Source organism: Martes martes, assembly GCF_963455335.1.
Source record: "Martes martes genome assembly, chromosome: 7".
NCBI lineage: Eukaryota > Metazoa > Chordata > Mammalia > Carnivora > Mustelidae > Martes > Martes martes.
This window is the reverse complement of record NC_137894.1, coordinates 34,894,269-34,917,318: the sequence shown is the minus strand read 5'-3', so window position 1 is coordinate 34,917,318 and position 23,050 is coordinate 34,894,269. Positions and strand designations below refer to the sequence as shown.

Genomic DNA, 23,050 nt, shown 5'->3' with positions numbered 1-23,050 from the left:
CTGGTGTCAGTCTCAGATAATTCAGACGGATTCAGCGCTTCTGGCTCTCCATTCTGTAGAATGTCTGAGTTGCAGAATCTTTTTTTTTTTTTAAGATTTTATTTATTTGACACAGAGAGAGAGATCACAAGTAGACAGAGAGGCAGAGAGAGGGGGAAGCAGGCTCCCTGCTGAGCAGAGAGCCCAATGCAGGGCTCGATCCCAGGACCCTGAGATCATGACCTAGCTGAAGGCAGAGGTTTTAACCCACTGAGCCACCCAGGCACCCGAGTTGCAGTATCTTACACAGAAAGGGATACAGAGGTGATCCTGTCCCATCCTGCACCCCAATTTCAGCACCCTTTCTTCTCCACCAGTTTATCAGCTTGTCCACACTTGGCCCATATGTCTTCTCTCTGTGCCTAGCTGCCCTGTGTGCCCCATTCATCACACACGGATTAGACATTCAGCCACGTTTCCTAGGGAAGGCATTTCCACAAGAAATGGGCCATTCCAGGATCAGAACAATTTTTTAATGTCGACCAAATGTTTATTAGAAGGTATCAGAAAATACCACCTTGGCCTTGGATAATCATGGGAGAAACAGATTTTCGGTTGAGATGAAGCATTTGTTCCTCGAGCAATCCACAGAACAGAAGGGATGTAGGGCAGGCTTTACTTCTAGGATTGCCTCAGGCACTTTCTTCTTTTAAAAAAAAAAGTTAATAAAAATAATAAAATAAAATAGCAGGATTTGAAGAGCATTTGTTTTACGGTTTTCATTTTGAAATTACATTTGCCCCTTGTGCTTTAATTCAATACAGAGCTTAACACTGTAACAGAGGCTTGCTGCAGAAGGGAATGGGATAGGAGACGGCTTTGAACTTGCATGAAACTTTGATGCTTTTCAAGAGCACAGGATTAAGGAATTTTCTACGAGAGAGCCAGGAAGCCGCAGTTCCTCAAATGTCCAGCAGGGGGATCTGCGAGTGACACTGCATCGTTTTGGGGGGGATTTTTTTTTCCTTCAGAATTGAACATCCATTTTTCAAAAAGACTTTCTGTGCTTCCTTTTTGCAACATTTAACATTCTTCCTCCTCCCCTTGAATTGCAAAATGCATCGTGGCTTCTGAGCAACATCAAGAGAAATTTTACTCTTTATGACCAATGGAACCCCAGTTGATCAGAGCCAAATATTGTAGAAACTTGTGGGCAGAAGACAGCCTCACCCTCTGGACACAAACGGTATTTACGGGCAGCGTCAGCAGCTCAGGAAGGCCAGGCACGGAAGGCAGAAACATAGGGCAGATGTCAAAGCCCAGTCCACTCTCCTTCAAAAGAAGTGCTTTGAATGCAACGAGGAAAACGGGAACTCTCACTTTTTTTTGCCCTCCACGCCTGTATTTTGAAGAATGACAAACCTAGAGGAAAAGGTTGCAAGCACAGTTCCAGAAACATCCACACGCACTTCCCCCTAGATTCCGTGCACATTTCACCACACCTGTTTCACTCTCTGCTCCTCTCCTCTCCTTCTCCCTGGTATTCACAAGTTCTAGCAACACTTCCTAAGCACCGAAGTTCGGTCAGTCTTTTGTGGGGGCTCACCGTGGACCAGGGAGGTCAGATATGCAGCAAATAACACTCCATCTAATGAGAACGGAAACGGTGTCGAGGCAAGGCACCACGGGGGGCTGTGGACACAGTACGAGCAGTGATGTTAGCCCCAGGGTCAGGGAATGCTTCTCAGAGGTGACCTAGAGGGACCTAGAGGTGGGACATAGAGGAAGAAAAGGATGCCTAGGGAGTAAGGGAGAAAGGCAAGGAAGAATCAAAGAGTCATGTGTCCAAGGGCTGAATAGATTTTGCTTGTCACATTTCTAATCTTCTTTAAAAAAAAAAAAAAAAAAAAAGGATTTTATTTATTTGACAGAGATCACAAGTACGCAGAGGGGTGGGGGGAGCAGGCTCCCTGCCAAGCAGAGAGCCTGATATGCGGGGCTCAATCACAGGACCCTGGGATCCCAACCAGAGCCAAAGGCAGAGGTTTTAACCCACGGAGCCACCCAGGCGCCCCCATTTCTAATCTTGCGCTTCCATGTCCCCTCTTTGGAGAGCAGTAAGTTAGCCGTTCCTGTGAGCTCGCTAAACCAGGCTGGGTGGTGGTAGATAGCTTACTGCATCTCCTCCTCAAGCCCTTGCAGCCTTGCCAGGTCGTTTGGGTGAACTCACTTCACAAAAGAGTAAGAGTTGGCTCAGAAAAACCAAGATATGAAACAAAGGAGACCCAGCTGGTGAGTGGTGGAGTCCGCAATTGTTTCTGCATATCTTCTCAAAGCTCAACTGGTGAAATGCTCTCTCCAAGGATGCCTGGCACTTCCATCCCTCTCTCCCCCAACCCCCTCCCAGGTCAGTTGGGCAGTAGCTTTCTCAAACCCACTGACTTTGGGGGGACCAGGGTTCACGTCCTCTGAGCCTCATTCAATCCACATTTTCTGTTCACGTTAGGACAGGGCTCCCCTTGCTCCCTGTGCCCAACCAAGATCTGGCTGTAATTTCCTGGGCAATTTCAGTACCTTGTCCCCATCTGTCTTCGCCAGCCCTCAGACATCAAGATCCATGTAAATAAACCCCCAGACCCATCAGCACACCATCACTGCTACCATCGGGTCTCTATACATGAAACAATATTTAATTCTCCTATCTGAGTTGGTCTCAGCATCTCTAATTTATATTTAAGAGGACTGAGTCTCACAGAAATTACAGCACTTGCTCAAAGCAATTTGTTTAGCGACTCCACACCCCATGCCTGGTTTGGGAAGAGCCAGAGAGACTGAGCTGAAACAAGTGATTCAGAACTAAGTCTGAAGATAGACAGCCATTTACTTTGTGCATCCACACACAACCATCCCTGGTATAATACAGTTCTGGGTGTTGTCATCAAGGAGAAATCGCCCTTCTTATTCACATTCGTTCCAGAGATTGCCCCCTTAGTCCACCTCCACTTATTTTAATTTTGGCCTGTTTAGCCTATCCTCAGCTCTGAATTTAAACAGTGTATGCCAGTTACCTGAGGAGCTGTCAAACAGACGTGTAATTTCAATATTTACCACTAGGTGTCGCTATCAACCAGTTCTGCAAAATCGCCCTTTAGAAGGTATCAGAAAATCAACACCAAGAAATATTAAAAGGCACACTTATTAACTCGATATCGTGCTATGTAATCTATAAAAATTGGAACACAGCAAACAGATTCCCATGTGCAAAATATTACATGATTTCTGGCTTCAAATATCCAAACAAAAACAAAAATAAAGACCAAAAAAAAAAGAAAAAACCTTATTTTTTCCCCAAGTGAGAAATAAAACAACACACCAAGCAGGATGCTTGGGTGGCCTACTCGGTTGGGCTTCTGACTCTTGATTTCAGCTCAGGTCATGGTTTCAGGGTCCTGGGATGGAGCCCCTTGTCCAGCTTCCCACTCAGGTGGGAGTCTGTGCTTAAGATCTTCTCCCTCTGCCCCTGCCCACACTTGTTCTCTCTCTCTTTCTCTCTCTCTCTCTCTTTCCTTCCCCCCGCAATAAAAACAAATCTCTTAAAAAAAAAAAAAAAAAAAGAACACATCAAGCCCATTGGAACACCAGGCATTGTACTTTACTTATACCATATATTTGAAACCTCACATTGCATGTGGGAAGTATTTAGATTAGGCTTTTAGAAACTAATTTGAAACCCAAAGGACATAAAGATCTTTCAACCAGAAAAAGCTAATCAGCCTTCTCACAAGGGAGACAAATGTATTTTACAGCTTTGTCAAGCATAGCTTTAAGAAAACAAGGCTAGTATTTGGACACCAAATGTCTGAGTCGAAGATCTTTTCACATACATGATTATCTTCAGTTTCTGGCAATCATGGCCATTACTGATCTTCTTTCCTTACTCCATTTGGGTGAGTTTGGAGGCAGGGTAAAAAAGAATCTTTTCTACTTGCAACTTCTCAAGATTTGGTTAGGAGACCAGATCCAGAATATCCTTGAATGTTATAATTATTAATATTTTGCTGAAAATTGTGAAAATAAGGCCTGAGAAAAATAATCAGGATAAATTAAATTTCAAACCATCAGGAGATGGCTTGATAAACTTTAAGAAATTGACAGGATCTGTAAAAAAATAAAATAAGTAAAGTAAAGCTTGTAGAAGATATTGCCAATTTACTGAACGACAGAAGATAGTACCTCAAGAGCTGGGCTGCTCTTGGGGCAGCAACTTTTTTTTTTTTTTTCCTGTCAAATTCAATTAATTCTAAAAGTAAAGAGCTGCATGAATGTTTTGTATTTTTCAATAAATCTTCTCATATTTATTTATTTATTTATTTGGCTTTCTCCCAACCATCCATGGGATCTTGACCTGGCCTACCATGGTTTTATCATCGAGAGTACTTTTTATGATTGTAACTTTGGCTATTACTGTCCTAAAAGTCATGGAACATTCATTTTTTTCCATTAAGTAAAAATGTGTTGACTATGAAGTCTTGCTAAGGCTCCTGAACACAGATAGCTTTTCCAAGTGATAAAGGTTTTCATTCAAAGTCTGTGAGTGCATTACGTCCAAGCAAAGAGCAAGTTTACTTTTCATAAGTGTAGGGGAGCAAAATCTCCCACCATAAAATGTGTCTCTTTGACCTGTGAATTATTTTAGTATTTTAGACTGATTTTTTTTTAAGATTTTATTTATTTATTTGACAGACAGAGATCACAAGTGGGCAGAGAGGCAGGCAGAGACAGAGAGAGGGGGAAGCAGGCTCCCCGCTGAGCAGAGAGCCCAATGTGGGGCTTGATCCCAGGACTCTGGGATCACGACCGGAGCCGAAGGCAGAGGCTTTAAGCCACTGAGCCACCCAGGCGCCCCTAGACTGATTATTTTTAAGAAACTGAAGACTCAAGAAGTCTTCCTTTGTTGCCTTCCCATGAACTGCCTAAAAGTATTTAGATAGTGGACCTGTTCCAGGAAGGAAGCTGTCACCACAGGTAACTACAGTTTGATACACACTACGTATGGTAGACAGGGAAGACCTTAGCAAGGCCTGTTTGAGCAAAGCCCTCTCTGTACCATGGTTTCTGGATTGCCCAGCAAACACTTACTCCTTCCATTCTTCCTGTGAATTGCCTTCCTTCTGTTTGAAGTGCTAGTCCTGTACCTACTTCTCCTTGGTCCAGAATGACCTCATTTTGCCTGACTGTCTTTGGAATCTTTCACTTATGTGGATTTCCTATAAGTACACAATTAAATTTTAATTTCTCCTGTAAATCCATTTCAGGTCAATTTAATTCTTAGATCAGGCAGAAGAATCTTGAAAGACAGAAGAAAAATTTTCCTCCCCAACCTAAGTTTCCATGCTGCTATGTTTTATTTCTCTCTCAAAAATGTATGTTTTGGGACACCTGGGTGGCTCAGTGGATTAAGCCTCTGCCTTCAGCTCAGGTCATGATCTCAGGGTCCTGGAATTGAGTCCTGCATCAGGCTCTCTGCTTGGCAGGGAGCCTGCTTCCTCTTCTCTATCTCTCTGCCTGCCTCTCTGCCTGCTTGTGATCTCTGTCTGCCAAATAAATAAATAAAATCTTTTTAAAAAAAATGTATGTTTTGGTATTCATGTATGAATAGACATATACACTAATGGAACAGCATAAAAAATCCCCAAATATATGCTTGCATACATACATATATACAGTAATAAAGAGGGAGCCTCAAAATAGTAAGGGAAAGATTTATTCCATTATGGTAAGGCATAACTAGGTAGTCATCTGAAAAAAATGCATAATTGAATCCACACCTCACACGATACACTAGGGTAAATTCCAAATGCATTAATGGAAAATGTAAAAATGTAAAAGCATACAGCCATAAATTAGTCAAAGAAGACATAGAAGGTTGTTTTTAGGTTTCAAAGAGCAGGAGATCTTTCCATGACACAAAATCTAGAATCATAAAAGAAGGAATTGCTAAATGCTCCATTTAAAAATTTAAAACTTCTGCATGGCAAAAAAAAAAAAAAAATAGACAAAAACTTCATGATCAAAGGCATAGGTCAAAAGGCTACTTGGAAAAAAAAAAAACACTTGCAATTTATATCTTTAAAAAAAAAAACAAAAAACCTCTTTCATGTATGAAAAGCTACCACAAACTAAGAAAAAGATCAACCACCCAATAAAAAAAACAGAGCACAAAAAAGGAATATAAATGGTTCCTGGGTCAGAAGGGCAGTGCTATTGGGGGGAAGGATTAGAGCAGGGCAGGTGAGGTGCCTAAGGCTCAGAATTTAAAGAGGCCCTGAGAATTTCATTTCATTAGTTACCTCCTTAAATTCTACATCCAAGCCACCTCACTCATCATACTCCAGGCCCCTAAATGGTTCTTAAACATACGAAAAGACGCTCAACCTCACTCAAAGTAAGAGAAATGCAAATGAAAATGACCCAAGATACAATTTTTCACTTATCAGATTGGCAAAAATCCAATGTTGGACAACACACCACCCACAGATATCACTGGTGGGAATGGGAGTTGTCTGAACCACTCTGGAGAGCAATTTGCCACCCACCAAGCATTTAAATCACAAAGACATATGGACTCTTGTCTCACTTCTAAGAACTGATCTTACACATACTTGCAAACAAGTAAAATGACCCCCAAACACTGTATTTATTGCCCATTCGCTTGTTAGTAAGACTGGATGTATCCCACATATGCATCATCATAGTTAAATAGACCACGGTTAATTCATACAGTGCAGGGCTATGTAAAGGCAAGCAGGATGTCCTTTAGATATCGAAATGGAAAGCTTGCTAAGGGATGTGAAATAAGCAAGTCCAGAACTATGTGTGTGATAAGCTACTATATGTGTCAAAAAGAAGGAAAAAATAATAAATCATGGCCTTATACACACATAAAAACATCTGCCTTAAAAAAGAAATGATCAAACAATGATTATTTCCTCTCAGGCCATGGGGAGCTGAACGGATAGAGGACAGGGGATCATACTTTTTGAGGTCAGAGTCATGCAAATTGATTTGTCTATAAAAAATATGAAATACAGGGCGCCTGGGTGGCGCAGTTGGTTAAGCGGCTGCCTTCGGATCAGGTCATGATCCTAGGGTCCTGGGATGGAGCCCCAAATATGGGGCTCCCTGCTCAGCAGAGAGCCTGCTTCTCCCTCTCCCTCTGCCTGCCACTCTGCCTACTTGAGCTCTCTATCTCTTTGATAAATAAATAAATAAAATCTTTAAAAAAAAAAGTGTGAAATACAAAAATGGTATCTATGATTGGTTTAGGGGTGGTGATGAGGGTACACTGGGGGTAGAGGTAGGTATCTGGCCCAGGGGACCCTGCGGAAGCTTCCTCTGATTTCTCAGTTACAAGTGTCAGTCACCACCCCTGCCTATTAAGATAGAATGCTTCTTTAAGGTCCCTTGGGAGGATGCTGCCCATTCCTTCAGAAAGCTGGGGGGAAGGCACCCTAAATTTCTCTCTCTGGTATAAGAGGACCACCAGGAAGGGTAGGCTGAAGCTCTGGACACCATACCCCAATTTACCTGGGCAGCCCCTCTTTTATCTGCTTTCCTATTGGAGATCCTGGCTGACCCCAAAACTTGCTCTTAATGTCATCCAGTTTTCAGGAGAGTCTTTCTGGGCTCATAGAATGACTCCATGGAGTCCTTTCTATTGCTAAAGCCAGCATGGGTTCAGGAAGATGTGTGGGCACTTTAGAGGAACCAAGTTAGGCACCATCAAGGGGAGACTAGATTAACCCAAGGGCAGGGAGCAGAGAGAAGGCACGAAGGGTTCATCTCCATATCCATCAGCTCTGGAGCAGTGCTCAGGTACCGGGTCCTGGGCTGGAGACTTAGCTTGAATTTTCTCCCATCCCTGGGGACCTACAGGGTCAAAAGCACCTCGACCCCGGCCCTCCCCAACAGTCCATCTAAGGTAAGCCTCCTCACCAGTTCACCAGCCCACCTCCCCCATTAATTTCATGATGCTCGTCAAAACTCAGAATTCTTTTGCCTCTTAACCAACCTTTTCTCGCTATTACTTTTTCCATTGGATTTTAAGCTCAATGTCGTAGGACTGTGTTCATCTTTTCCACTTCATCCCCCACACCTAGCACACCGTCCAGCAGTGAGCAGTTAAGACTATTTGTTGAATTAATGAATAATCCTGTAATATTGTTTGGGCTGTTAATACTTAACTCATAAATATGCATTAATTAAGAAACCTAACCAGAGTTTTTACATTAGTAGTGGTCCCAATGATTGGAAGTGAGTAAAATTATAGATAATGGGAAAGAAGTACATATAAAAAAGGCAAATGTCATCAGCTTTATTTTAGGTGTCAGTTTTAGATGTCAAGAGGGTCTGAGAACGGGGCCTGGGATCTAACATTTCAATGTTTCTTTAATCCTATTCTTGATTATTTGTAGGAAAGGAAGTTACACAGTCAGTTTCTAATTTGTTGTTTTACTCATTCTTTCATACATGTTAAGAATATTTACCAAATAATCTTCACACATTCATTAAGCACTGAGGATACAGACACACACCACACTCATTCCCTCTCCTACAGAAGTTCAAACACGTGTCAAAATAACTGTAACATAACATGATAAAGAGTTTAATAGTCACAAACAGACGATCCTTTTAGAACACAGTTTGCTGGGGGTGGGGATAGGAGAGGGAGTCACCTACGCTCAGAATCCAAGCAAAGGGAAAGCCCCCCCTCCCCCATTTCAAGGCCGAATGATGCAGGTGTCTGGCAAAGGGGCGAACATTATACCCAATTTGGTTATTCTCTTGGTTTGACTCAAGTGGCCACAGAACTCCACGCAAAGTCCACAAAATAAAGCCAGTAACCAAAAGGGGGAAAAAAGGAAGCAACTTAGGGGAAACAGGCAGACAAGCGAGCAGGGTCCACCCACGTGGCTCAGGCAAGCGCAATGGTGGGTTTACCCACGAGGATGACGGGAACTTGGGCCGAACACACGCAGGCGCACTCCCACATGCGCACACACCCATGATGTCATCCTTCCCCGCCAGGGCCGCCTGCCGGTGCGCAGCTTATCTCTGAACATTTGGAAGCAGTTACCTTGCTTTAATTTACTGAATCAATCTGGAAGTGTCTGTGGACGTGTCCAGATTGAAGAGGAGCAGCCTCCCAGCTGGGAAAGGAGGTGCGAAGGCCCCCGCTGAGTGCGGACCGACGGGGCGCCGCCGGCGTCGCCCCACGGGAAGGTCAAGACCGGACCTGGGATGAGAGGCAGAAGTTCAAGGGCAGAAGGGGCCTCTTCTCCCCCCACTGAAGGCCCCACCGGAACATGCACTCTCACACGTGCTTACGTTCCTCCTGCCTCAGCTCTGATGGGACTCGAGAAATTCAGAGTGAGCGAAATAGAGCAAGACGGGGGATTAAGAGCTTGGCAGATGCCAAGAATTTTCTCCGACCTCTGAGGCCTGGGGTTCTGGGGATGTGGCCAAGGGGGCTTCATGTCCCTGTTTTATCTGCACCCGATTGCCCATCCCAGCCAAAAATGAGAAAGCTCCGTGCTGCTTTCAAGACTAACTTCATTTGCTGAAATCCAACAGCCTGAGTCACCAAGGCTTCAGTTCAGCTATTTACACATTTATTTTAAGCACCTATTCTATCCCGGGCATTCTGCTAAAGCAAAGCGCCTGGAAAAGCTCCCAGCTCGCTGGGTGGTAGGTGGGGGCAGCGGGGACAAACAGTTCCGAGAAGCGGGAACCGAGGAATCCACACAGTGCTCCAGGGAGTCAGCCGGTGGCTCTTGAGCAGAGCCCACCAAGTGGACCAAGGATGGACACAGAGCAGCACTCGAGGCTGAGGGAACAGCATGTACATTCTCGGGGACGCAGAGAACCCTGCAGGCCTGCTGGCTCAGGGACTGACACGTCCCAGCCGGGCCAGCAGCGGGGTGGGGGGGCCAGGAAGGCCAGGCAGGAGACAGATGATGAAGGGTCTGGACTTTATTCCCCAGGGGAGGGGGCGTCACAGGTGCAGTTTAAGCAAAAGAGAGACAGGTCCTAATACGTGTTTGGAAAGGCGGCCTGTTTTGGAAAGAGACGGTGAGGACTATAAACTCCGAAGAGGAAAGAGACCTAAATAAAGCCCATGGGTTTCTTCCCGTCACCTATAAACTGTTCTTTCTATTCCGATGAACAGTTCAGCCTAAAAAACCAATGTTAATAGTCAACTTCTGTGTAGCCCTTTGCATGTCTGGATTAACAATATCATTTCATAGGTAAAGCACAGAGCACGGTGTCTGGAACTCGGTCTTCTCAGAAAAGGCTCCCTGCTGGCCACATCAGCTCTGACACCTTGCTTCTCTGAGGTTTCCCATCCGCCCGTTTTTTATTGCAAGGCATTTCCTCAAGGCCTGTTCGTTTCCCACCAAAGACTCTTCATGGGGGGAAGAAAGCGGGTCTTGGGGGTGGTTCTCACTCTCAGGATCATTCAAGTCTAGAAGTCTGAGGCTTCTGTGAGGCTGGTCTCCAGGCAGTTAAGAGTGTTTTTCTCTTTCTCGTCCTTTACCCAAGTAACCCGCTCTTTCAAATGCCTGCTATCCCACCGAAGAGAAACTTTGATCTAGGTTTATTAAGTGGTAAGCAAAAGTAATACCTGTGTCATCAAACTATTATAATTCAGTTATTCAGACAGAGCTGAGATCAAGGGAAAAAAAAAGTCACAACAGAGTTAATGTGACGCTCAATGATAGACACTATTCCTCTGCTCTCTGTTAATGAGATATAAACGTTATTTCATTCCCAAAATGACAATAATGATTGGGCAGGGCTAGAAGTGTCTCAGAACTTCTCTGAACACTGGCCAGACATTCCTAGTTGATGTCTACAGGTAAGAGGTCGAGTTGAGGAAGGGAGGGTCTCTGAGGGCTCCAGATACATTCTCTTACTTGAGGAAAATGCAGTCCTTTCCCCTCAAAGCCTATCTATATGCAGTCCTGAGCTTCAAGACAACTTTTGGGACCCTTCAGTCCCTGCCAAGAAAAGAAAGTCTAACCCAGCACTGAAGGACGGCAGAGGGACCCCCATTTTCTCTGGCCTCAGCCCCTCACCAAGCCAGTCCTAGGATGCCTGCATTCTTCCCACCCCTCTTCCAACTCCAGGATCTAAAGTGCAGAGGAGTTTCAGCAACAGGGTAAACACAGGCTGCCCAGAGGTTGCTCTGCTAGCCCAGGAACAGAGCATTCCAGTTTGCAGGAGGTAGGTTTGGGGCCTTTCTTTGGCTTGGTGTCAAGGGGGACGACCCCCTTCTCTCTTAGCTCCTCTTTTGTGGGTTTAGCTGGAATTCTTATCGGATGCTCGTCGCCTTTCATTAACTTTTGTTGTAGACCTGGGTTTGTATTTCAACTGTATGTGGCCAGGAGAGGCTTTCTGGAGCCATTTCAGATGTCCACGAGTGACAGCTCGCTCAGCCACAAGTCAGCGAGGCAGCGACATCAATTCGAATTCTGGGCTTCCAATCAAATATTCAGAAAAGGACACTGTACCCTTTGAAAGCCGCAAAGTGAACAGAACTCGGGCCTGGGAAGCAAATGTACTTGTGATGATTCTAAACTGAAGTTCGAAAGAGGACAGGATCATCAGTGATTCCAACAGCTTCAGGGAGGGAAATTTCAGGCAATGCACAGAGAACAAGTACATAGTAATATCAAAGTGGCCCTTGTAACATCAAATTCCTATTAATCTACTCACATCCTGGGCAATGTTTGTCCCGATCTTTTAGCAATTACCATCTGCAAACTGTGCCACCCTATAGTATGAAAGGTTTTCGACAGTTAGTAAGAATCTGTAGCCACGTGCATATAAGTCTTTGTTTTTCTTTGGTATCATCAGGTCACAGACACTTAATGCAACACTAGGAAAACACACTCCTCCAGTGGAAAGAGCCCAGGTTTCACCTTCCTTCCAAGTCATGACACCACTCTACATGTACATTTCTGAGTCTTGTGTCCTTTAGTGTCCTTTAAAATTTTGCTACTTGAGGACCCCCGGCATCAGCATCACTTGGGAGGCTCACTGGGAAGCAGACTCTCAGGACCTTCCCCAGACCTGGCGAATTAGCATCTGCAATCTCCTGGCATTTCACCCTACAGTGTTCTCACGAAAGACAATGTGAGTCTCACCAACCTGTAATCTAACAACAAACAAATGAACAAAGAAGATACTTTTGCATAGGAAACTCAAAGAGGACAGGACATATGTGGACATAAACAATGTATTCATATAAGAAATGCCAGTATGCTTACTAAATAACAGAACAGGAGGTAGACACTGCCCTTCTCCTGTGTTAGAAGCACAGAGCGCTTTTGTAACCTGTGTGAGATCCCACAGTCAATCAAAAATTAGAAGAGGCAGAATTTGAATCCAGGCAGTCTGACTTCTGAGGGTATGTTTTTAACCATTACACCCCACCCCCTCCTGGCGCTGTGCACCTGTATTCAGGAAATGAAATATCTCTGATTCAGGGCCTGGAACAAAAAGCTAGGTTGCTATAAGGCCCACCATTTCAGGCTCAGTCACATTTAGAAGCAGAGACCACATCAGCTGGAGATCAAAACCTCTAACAGAACCCTCTTAGGTATGATTTGAGGTCAGCGAGGCACGGAGAGGACATCTGGAACTCCATGATTCTCCCGATGGGGTGGAAAATGGGGCTGGACAAGTCTGAGCCCCTACTGTACTTCCCATCAGGCTCGCCTGGCTCTTCCATGCCATCCCCCACCTCTTCTGGGGTTTTGCTCTTCCAAAGACCCCTCCCACCCAACAGATAGCCAATGACAGCTGCTCCTTTCTTCACTTTCATTGAAAATCTGCAAACATCTGTTCTGCTCGAATAAGTCATTTTGCATCTTATTTGAAACCTCCTCATTAAAAAAAAAAAAAAAAAGTAGGGTAAGACTGTGCTGATAAAACCACACATCAGTAGCTCTTCAACTAAACAAGAAGATAGGAGGGAATAACAGGAAATTTCAGATGTGATAACCGAAGAGTTCATCCTTTGTGAAAATCAAGCCTACCAGCTACAGGGTGTTAATTAAGATGGGGTTTTAGTCTGGGCCCCAAAGAGTCATGTACCTACTGGGGTCTTAGCTCCACTCATACATTTACAGGTGCAAGAAGGGTGGCAGTCCAGGCCCAATTAACGTGGCCATGGAATCCATGCCATCTCATCGAAGGTGCCTATTGCTAACCACACGGTTCTTTCTGGCACAGGTAAGCACCCCAGAAGGATGCTCTTAAGCCCCAAGTGTTTGCAGAGTGGGGGACAGTGAGTTCCTGGAAGAGACTTCATAAGTCTGAAGAGGCCGGAAAAACTCTGCCTGTTTAAGGTACAAATCTGCTCTAAAAGGCACTAAACCTCTTTCATTTGGAAGCCTGCCGCATCAGGTGCGAGGCAAGATTAAATACACACTGCCCTGAAAATGCCACCTTCGCCCTCGTGATGCCAGCAGTTTCTTCACAGATCCAGCCCCACCTTCTTCATAATCTCCACTCCAGAGGTAAGGAAGGACGGTGGAGTCCCCTTGGATGCACGTGATGGAAACATAAATCATTTAATACTTGAAATGCCATACTGAGCCTTGGAAGACGTCCTGAGATCAAAATCACAGAGATGACAGAGCCGCCCTAGGTTAGCCCACCTGTCCCAGAGCTCGTGGTTCGGTGCCCCGCAGGCTGTGGGGCGGGAACAGGCCACGGCCTGGGCAAACGCGATGGAGTTGGCAGTTCCAGACCGAGCACCGGGAGAACACGCTACAGACTCCAGTCCTGGGCACTTACCTTGCACTGCCCAGACACGCAGATGGCCGTGCCATTCTGGTCACAGGGGGTACCATCAATGACCTTCTCAGCTTGGCGGACGTAAAAGCGGTAGCCCATTGCCTGGCAGTTCAACTCACACTTCCGGTTGCCCTTTACTACCAAAAAAAAAAAAAAAAGAAAGAAAGAAAGAAAAGTATCTTTTTGCTTCCGGTATTCCTTACTGAGATAAAATTCACATAACATAAAAATAACCATTTTAACTAAAGTGTACAATTCAGTGGTTTTTAGTATATTCCCAATGTTGTGCAACCACCACCACTAATTCCAGAACATTTCTGTCACCCAAAAAAGAACCCCTGGACCTATTTGCTGTCATTCCCCCAATCCCTCCTCACCCCCCGACTTTGGCAACCACCAGTCTATTTTCTTTCTCTCGATTTGCCTATTCTGGACGTTTCATAATCACACGCTTTTCTTTTCTTAAGATTTTATTTATTTATTTGATAGAGAGAGCAGGAGGAGGGGAGGGGCAGAGGGAGGGGGAGGGGCAGAGGGAGGGGGAGAAGCAGGCTCCTTGCTGGGTAGAGAGCCTGACCTGGGACTGGACCCGGGTCTCTGGGATCATGACTAGAGCCGAAGGCAGATGCTTCACTGACTGAGCCACACAGGCGCCCCATAATCACACACTATTTTAAACTGGGCTGGAGTTATGACATCTCCCCACATTTGATGATTGAGGGAAGGGACTGGGTCTTGATCTACTGGCCTATAGTAGAGATTCAAAGGGATTCTTAAGGAATCTCACAATGCAAATAACAGACTCTACTTTTAGAAATCCTCCCATGCTTTAACACAGTCGTAATTATATCTCACTTCCCAGAGATCACAGTGTGCACACAATTTTTTTTTATTTTTTTAAAAATTTAAATTTTTTTTACTTGAACATCTATGCTGTTATAACACTTTTATACTCTGTTACACAGAGTTTCCTGTAATAATTCTTCCATTATTAGATACTTAAGTAGTCTCCCCATCACCTCAGGTGGAAGAAGCCTGAAGCAGGGCTGGATCCCAGGACCCTGGGATCATGACCTGAGCCAAAGGCAGTCGCCTAGCTTACCAAGCCACCCAGGTGCCCCAGCCATTTTTTTCTTTTGCCTTTCTCTCCTCACCCCCGTCCAGATATATTCCCCTACAGAGTCTTTCACACAAAGCCTGGCACACAGTCAGTGCTTAATAAATGCTAAATTAATTACTGCTACAAGCAATACATTCAGAGCAATTTAGCTGCCTCCAAAATAAGAATGAGAAACTGTATCAGGCAAGATATATTTCCATATCCAAAACAGACCCCAAGCCAAGTACACACTGATTTTTTTTTTTTTTAACTGTTTTTGGAGACAAGATGAATGCTATGTTTAGCCATTAGACAGCATGTTCCAGGGTCATGCCTTTGTCTGAAAATCTGATTACTGGATTGGATAACACTGACTTTTTCCTACACAACACAATACATCATATTTTCCCCAGAGTGGCTGCCTGTCATAGCAATGAACTTCACTCCAAAGCCACTGAAAACCGCTAACAGGAAATAACATGGAGCCTCTGGGATCACAAGGTTTAGGGAACACTGAATCTTCTATGTACTCTGAAGTCTATCTTAGAAGTCAGGAGACAGGGTTTCGTACCCTGGCTGCTCAAAAGATAAAAAAGGTGATCTTGGGAAAATCAAAGAATACCAACGACGGAAGCACCTTTCGGAGTTACCTAAAACCAAGCCATATTTACGTAGATTAAAAACACAACACCACAGCAGGCCTGAGAAAGGCGGTGACAAGGAAGGGGTAAACTAGTTTCCAAAGCTTGCTTTCTCAGGTCATCTATCTAGCCGGGCCCTGCTTCCTCCTTCCCAGCTCTCACTTTCTGAGGTGACAGCAGGAACGATCCAAGGGCATTGCCTTTTACATAATAAAAGTGTCTGAAAGGCAGCCTCACATGGGGCAAGGGTTTGGAGTTCTCACTTCTCTTGGCTTCCTCCCAACTACCTCTAACCTTGGGGATACTATCTTTTGCAGCCACAATTTTATTTCTCAATATTCGCAACCGTATAGCGGAAGAACATTCTGAGAACAACAACAACCAAAAAACCCATGGCTGAGTGTGAGACGATGATGGCAGAGTCTCTGAACAGCTGCCTGAAAACAGCCTTGAGTCTGGCCTTGAGGCTGGGCTCCTCAAGGAGGAGGTTTAGACAGTGTCCCTGCCTTCTCAGGCTCACAAGAAGGAAAAAGGGGGCTCTAGCAAAGAACTGAAACCTCCTGACAAGGGACTGCCTAACACAACTGCCTAGAATTCTGTTCTCTTAGCAATACTCAAGCTGGTGCCTCTCATGAAGCACCTAAGGACCGACTTCTCTCCGCCCTGCATACACTCCCCAGCCACTTTAAAATTCCACAGAAAAATCTATGTGCAAGGCCTCGGATTAAGGTTTTCCATGGATAATCACTTCGTTCTTTTTTCCCCCAATGAATACAACTACAATTCTCAGGCCAAGAGCCTCTTCTCTAAACAGATTTTGCCTTGGGTTTTTCAGTGCAGACAGAAGAGGAAAATTAGAAGTGTCCAAGAGCGGGGAGCAATGGGCCGCAAGCAATGTGGGCACCTCCTTCTCTCCCTGATTCTCTTTTTGCTCTCCCTCCCTGCTCTCACCTGCTTCCCAAATGTCCTCCCCACCCCCAAAGGGAACACCTTTCTATTCCACACACTGAGCGGGTGACTTGCAGCATGTCCCAGGACCGGAAGCATAGCACCACCTGGGAACTTGTTGAAAATGCAATTTCTGGGGCCTCACCTCCAACTCCTTCAGCAGAACCTGTGGCAAGCTATATTTTAAACAAGCCCTCAGGGCCCTTCTGGGGCAGTCAAGTTCGGGAGCCACTGCTCGAAGGAAAATCAAGCAGTGAGAAGGCCTGGAAGTTGCCGACTATTCTTATTTTGAATCCAAGATGTTCAAATTCTACACCTAACTTTCTAAGGTAATAAAAGCACTATCTGTAGCTACCTTTAGAATATTGGCAGGTATCTGGATCCTTGATGGTAAAAATGCCCTCTTACTATTAAAAAAAAAAAAAATGCTGATTACACAAGAAAATTCAAGTGACTTAGAATAAAGCAGCTAACAGCAAAAGCTACCCTCAAATACAGGTTAAATATTTAAATTACTCACTGAACTGTGTTCCCTCAGAAAACCCACTGATATCAAAACATTTTTTTTATGTTTTTATTTTTTATTTCCTTATTTTTTAAAGATTTTATTTATTTATTTGACAGAGAGAGATATAGCAAGAGAGGGAACACAAGCAGGGGGAGTGGGAGACGGAGTAGCAGGCTTCCTTCTGAGCAGGGAGCCTGATTTGGGGCTTGATACCAGGATCCTGGGATCATGATCTGGGCCAAAGGCAGACGCTCAATAACTGAGCCATCCAGGCACCCCTAAAAACATTTGTTTAAAAATGATTTTGTTTATTTGAGAAAGAGAGAGAAATGAGTGGGGGAGGGACAAAGGGAGAGGGAGAAGCAGACTCCCCACTGAGCAGGGGCAGGGCTGAGCCACCCCAGGACCCTGAGATCATGATCTGAGCTGAAGGCAGACTTTTAACCAACAGAGCCACCCAGGTGCCCCAAGAGTAAAGACATTTTTTAAGTGATAAAGCACACACACACACACACACAAAACAGAGAAGGAGTTTACAGTTACAAAATTTTGGAAGGTAGGAAGCAAAAGGACCTCTGGAAATGACAAAGCAGACCCAAGAAAACTGAGCATAAGCAGGAGGGGAAGCCACAAAGCTGCCTAGTACGTTGCATCTCCAAGAGATAACTTTGTAAGTAGGGCAGAAAGCAGGCCTAAAAACAGAAAAGTCAACTGTGAGGGTGGTTAAGAAGTAGTCAGAGATTCCACTTTCCAGAATGGTTAGCTCAAAGCCTTTGAAAATCAACTCCTTCATAAAAGCAATGAGAATACTGTCAAAAGATAGCTGGAATGGCTATACTAATATTACACCAAATAGACTTTAAGGTAAAAGTTGTTACTAGAGACAAATAATAGCATTTTATGATGAAAAAAGAATCAATCCATTAGGAAGACAACAACAGAGCCCCCTAAACACATGAAGCCCAAAAGGAAATAACTAAAAAGAGAAATAGGCAATTTAACAATCATAATGGTTTGAAATATTGATGCCACACTTTCGATAATGAACAGAACAACTAGACAGAAGATCAGCAAGGACTCAGAAGACCTGAACAGCATTTTACACCAACTAGACTTAATAGCTGTCTATAGAATATTCCACCCAACAACAGCAGAATACTCATTCTTCTCAAGTATACATGAAACATTCTCCAGCAGGGACCAAATGTGAGGTCACAAAACAAACCTTAATACATTTACAAGGACTGAAATCACACAGAGTATGTTCACTCACCACAATGGAATGAAATCAGGATTTGAAAGCAGAAAGAAATTTGAGGACTTCAAAAATGTGTGGAAATTAACATACTTTTAAATAACTGATCAAGCAAAAAACACAAAAGGAAAAGAAGAAAAAACTTTGAAGTAAATAAAAATAAAAATACAACACATCAGAACATGGGATGCAGCTGTAGCAGTGCTTAGAGGAAAAATTATAGCTGTAACCACCTATGTTAAAAAAGAAGATCTCAAATCAATAACCTAATCTAATTATATAAAGATTGGAGAGACAATAGAGAAAATCAATGAAACCCAGAGTTGTTTTTTTGAAAAGATAAACAAAACTGACAAACTTTTGGATAGACTGACCAAGAATGAAAGAAGGAAGACACATAACACTAAAATCAGGAATGAAGAGGGAACATTACTACTGATTTTACAGAAAAGAGAAGGACTTCTAACCAGGGAAATTAGGGGAAAAAAAAAAAAAAGAAACAGAAAAAGCATCCAGATTGAAAAGGAGTAAGTAAAACTATCTGTATTCACAGATGACCTGATTGTATATATAGAAAAATTTTCAAATGCACCAAAAAACTATTTGAACTAATAAAAAGTTCATCGAGGTTACAGGATATAAGATCAATATGTGAAACTCAACTTTATTTCTATACACTATCAATAAACAATGTGAGGGCGCCTGGGTGGCTCAGTTGGTTAAGCCTCTGCCTTTGGCTCAAGTCATGATCTCAGGGTCCTGGGATAGAGCCCCACATCAGGCTCTCCACTCAGCAGGGATCCTGCTTCCCCCTCTGTCTCTGCCTGCCTCTCTGCCTAATTGTGATCTCTCTCTATCAAATAAATAAAATTTTTAAAAAAATTAAAAAATAAACAATGTGAATATGAAATAAGATAATGATTCCATTTACAATAGCATCAAAAAGAATGAAATACTTAGGAATAAATTTAACACAAGAAGTTTAAGACGTATATATTGAAAACTACAAAATACTTTTGAAAGAAATTAAGAAAAACCTAAATAAATGGAAGGACATCCCTTGTTCATGAATCAGAAGACTTAGTATTATTAAGATGGCAATAATCCCCAAATTGATCTACAGATTCAACACAATACCAATCAATATACCAGCTGTCTTTTTTGCAGAAATTAACAAGCTGTTCCTAAAATTGATATGGAAATGCAAGAAACCAATAGCCAGGGGTGCCTGGGTGGCTCAGTCAGTTAAGCAGCTGCCTTCAGTGCAGGTCATGATCCCAGGGTCCTGGGATCGAACTCCCCATCAGGCTCCTTGCTCAGCCTTTCCCTCTGCCTACCACTCCCCCTGCTTGTGCTCTCTCATTCTCTCTGTCAAATAAATAAATAAAAAAATCTTAAAAAAAAAAAAAAGGAAACCAATAGCTAAAATAACGTTAGAAAGAGAAAAAGTTGGAGGACTCATACTTCTTGATTTTGAAACTTACTCCAAAAGTACAACAATGAAGACAGTTTGCTATCATAAGACCTGGCATACAGAGTGACCAAACAGAATTGAGACTATAAGAATGAACCTTTATATATATGGCAATTGACTTTTGATAAGGGTGCCAAGACAATTCAATGGGAGAAGAACAGTCTTTGCAGCTTAGCAAACTCAACACCCAAAGAACAAATAATCCAATCAAGAAATGGGCAGAGGACATGAACAGACATTTCTGCAAAGAAGACATCCAGATGGCCAACAGACACATGAAAAAATGCTCCACATCACTTGGCATCAGGGAAATACAAATCAAAACCACAATGAGATACCACCTCACACCAGTCAGAATGGCTAAAATTAACAAGTCAAGAAATGACAGATGCTGGCGAGGATGCGGAGAGAGGGGAACCCTCCTACACTGTTGGTGGGAATGCAAGCTGGTGCAACCACTCTGGAAAACAGTGTGGAGGTTCCTCAAAAAACTCAAAATGGAGCTACCCTATGACCCAGCAATTGCACTACTGGGTATATATCCTAAAGATACAAACGTGGTGCTCCGAAGGGGCACGTGCACCCGAATGTTTATAGCAGCAATGTCCACAATAGCCAAACTATGGAAAGAACCTAAATGTCCATCAACAGATGAATGGATAAAGAAGATGTGGTATATATACACAATGGAATACTATGCAGCCATCAAAAGACATGAAATCTTGCCACTTGCAACGACGTGGATGGAACTAGAGGGTATTATGCTTAGCGAAATAAGTCAATCGGAGAAAGACAACTATCATATGATCTCTTTGATATGAGGAAGTGGAGATGTAATGTGGGGGGGTTGGGGGGAGGTAGGAAAAAAAAATCAAAGAAGATGGGATTGGGAGGGAGACAAACCATAAAAGACTCAATCTCAAAAAACAGACTGAGGGTTGCTGGGGGGAGGGGGGACGGGAGAGGGTGGTGGGGATATGGACATTGGGGAGGGTATGTGCTATGATGAGTGTTGTGAAATGTGTAAACCTGGCGATTCACAGACCTGTACCCCTGGGGATAAAAATACATTATATGTTTATTAAAATTAATTAATTAATTAAAAAAAAGAACAGTCTTTGCAATAAATAGTTTTGGGACTTTTCATATCTACATGCAAAAGAATAAAGCTGGACCCCTACCCCACACCATACCTAAAAATTAACTCAAGAAGGAACATCAATCTAAACATAAGAGCTAAAACTAAAAAATCTTAGAAGAAACATAGGCATAAGTCTTTATGATAGTGGATTCATCAATGGTTTCTTAGATAATATGATATCAAAAGCACAAGTAAAAAACGAAAAAAAAATAGATAAATCGGGCTTCATCACAGAACTTCACCGAGAAAATGAAATGAAAACCCAAGGAATGGAACAAAATTTTTGCAAATCATATATCAGATAAGGCACTTGTACCGAGAATCTATAAAGAACTTTCCTAACTCAATAGTGAAAATATAATTCAATTTAAAAAAAAGGGCAAAGAATTTGAACAGACATCTCTCCAAGGGAGAGATATAAATGGCTAGTAAGTACATGAAAAAATGCTCAATATCATTTGTTATTAAGGAAATATAGTCAAAACCATGATGAGAGAGCACTTCATACATATTAGGACGGCCTAAATTAAAAAGACAATAAGAGTAGATGTAGAGAAGTCAGAACCTTTGTACAATGGTGATAGGACTGTCAAATGAAGAGTTTCTTTGGGATACATTGGGCTGTTGCTCAGGATGTTAAGCACAGTGTTACGATATGACCCAGCAATTACAATTCCAGGTATATACCTATGAGAAATGAACACATACTTCAAAAATCTTGTACATGAATATTCATAAAAGCATTATTCACAATAGCTAGGAAGTGAAAACAATCTAAATGTCCCTCAATTGATGAATGAAAAAACAAAATGTGGTCTATCAGGGCACCTGGGTGGCTCAGTTGTTAAGCATCTGCCTTCAGCTCAGGTCGTGATCCCAGGGTTCTGGGATCAAGTCCCGCATCGGGCTCGCTTCTCCCTCTGACTCTCACTCTCTCATGAATAAATAAATAAAATCTTTTTAATAATGTGGTATATCATACATGGAATATTACTCAACAGAAAGGGAAGAAGTACTGATATGTATTATGACGTGGATGAGTCTTGAAAACGTTGTCTTAATTGAAAAAAGCCAGTCACAAAAAGTTGCCTATTGTCTAATTACAGTTATCCGAAATGTTCAGAACAGGCAAATCTATAAAGGTAGAAAGTAGATTAGCAGTTCCCAGAGAAGAGAATGTAAAGTAAATGTTAATGGGTATGGACTTTCTTCTTGGGGTCCATACCGAAATAATTTAGTGGTAATAGTTGGACAGTCTTCTGAATACACTATTAAACATTAAACTGCAGTATTTAAACTGGTGACTTTTATGGTATATGAATTTTATCTCAATAAAACTGTTATTAAAAAAAAAAGCAGGTAGCTTCCTAGATCTCCAAGAAATCATCAAATAAATAATTCAGGAAAACTTTTTCCAGGTTGAAGGAGTCCACCAATTGCATACGCGGCTGAGGGATGCCTTGCTTGAAGGACCTGCATTTAGGGAGAAGCAATAAGGAGCCCTGTTCTTTGTCCTGGGTGGAGATGTATCTCATCCTTCAAGGTCGTTCACTGCAAACAGGACCTTGAGAAATGACCTCGTTTTGGGGTGGGCAAGGCCTTGCATTCTTGGCATACTCCACAAGACCTGTAGGAGCATTAAGAAGTGTCTCCCAATGAAGGCATGATAATGAATAACACCAAGGCACATGGCTGTGAAATTTTAAGACAGTTGGGACAAAGAAAAGATAACAGAGGCTACCAAAGATGAAACAAACAAATAAAATGATATTGGATTTCTCAACAACTTTGGAAGTGAGAAGATAATTGAGCAATAGCTTGTGACTTTTGAATGAAAGTCATTTCTAGAGTTTTCTATCAAGAACTAGAATTCTATATCTAATCAATTTATCAACCTCTGAGAAAAAAATAAAGGCATTTTCAGAAATCCAATTCTTGCACAATTTCCCTCTCATGCACACTTCCTAGAGAATATATTCTACCATAATGAAAGACCAGACTAATAAGAAAGTAGAAGTTGTCGGATCCAGGAAATAGAAGATCTAACCCAAGAGAGAAGCAAGAGGGAATGCACAGAACTACAGTGAAAGGGGATCCTGACAAGACAAATTTGCACTAGGCTAGGATTGGAGCAGGTCA

The 23,050-nt window shown here is 42.8% G+C and overlaps 1 protein-coding gene across 1 annotated transcript in view; it reads right to left on the bottom strand.

Annotated features, from left to right (window-relative positions):
• The window catches only part of THSD4 (thrombospondin type 1 domain containing 4), a gene marked incomplete at its 5' end in the record, with an annotated part of 544,049 nt that overhangs the window by 302,299 nt on the left and 218,700 nt on the right, over positions 1-23,050 (bottom strand). The window contains one exon of the mRNA XM_080808167.1: positions 13,846-13,982. Coding sequence (XP_080664293.1) covers positions 13,846-13,982 — 137 coding nt within the window. The remainder of the gene's footprint in view (positions 1-13,845; positions 13,983-23,050) is intronic.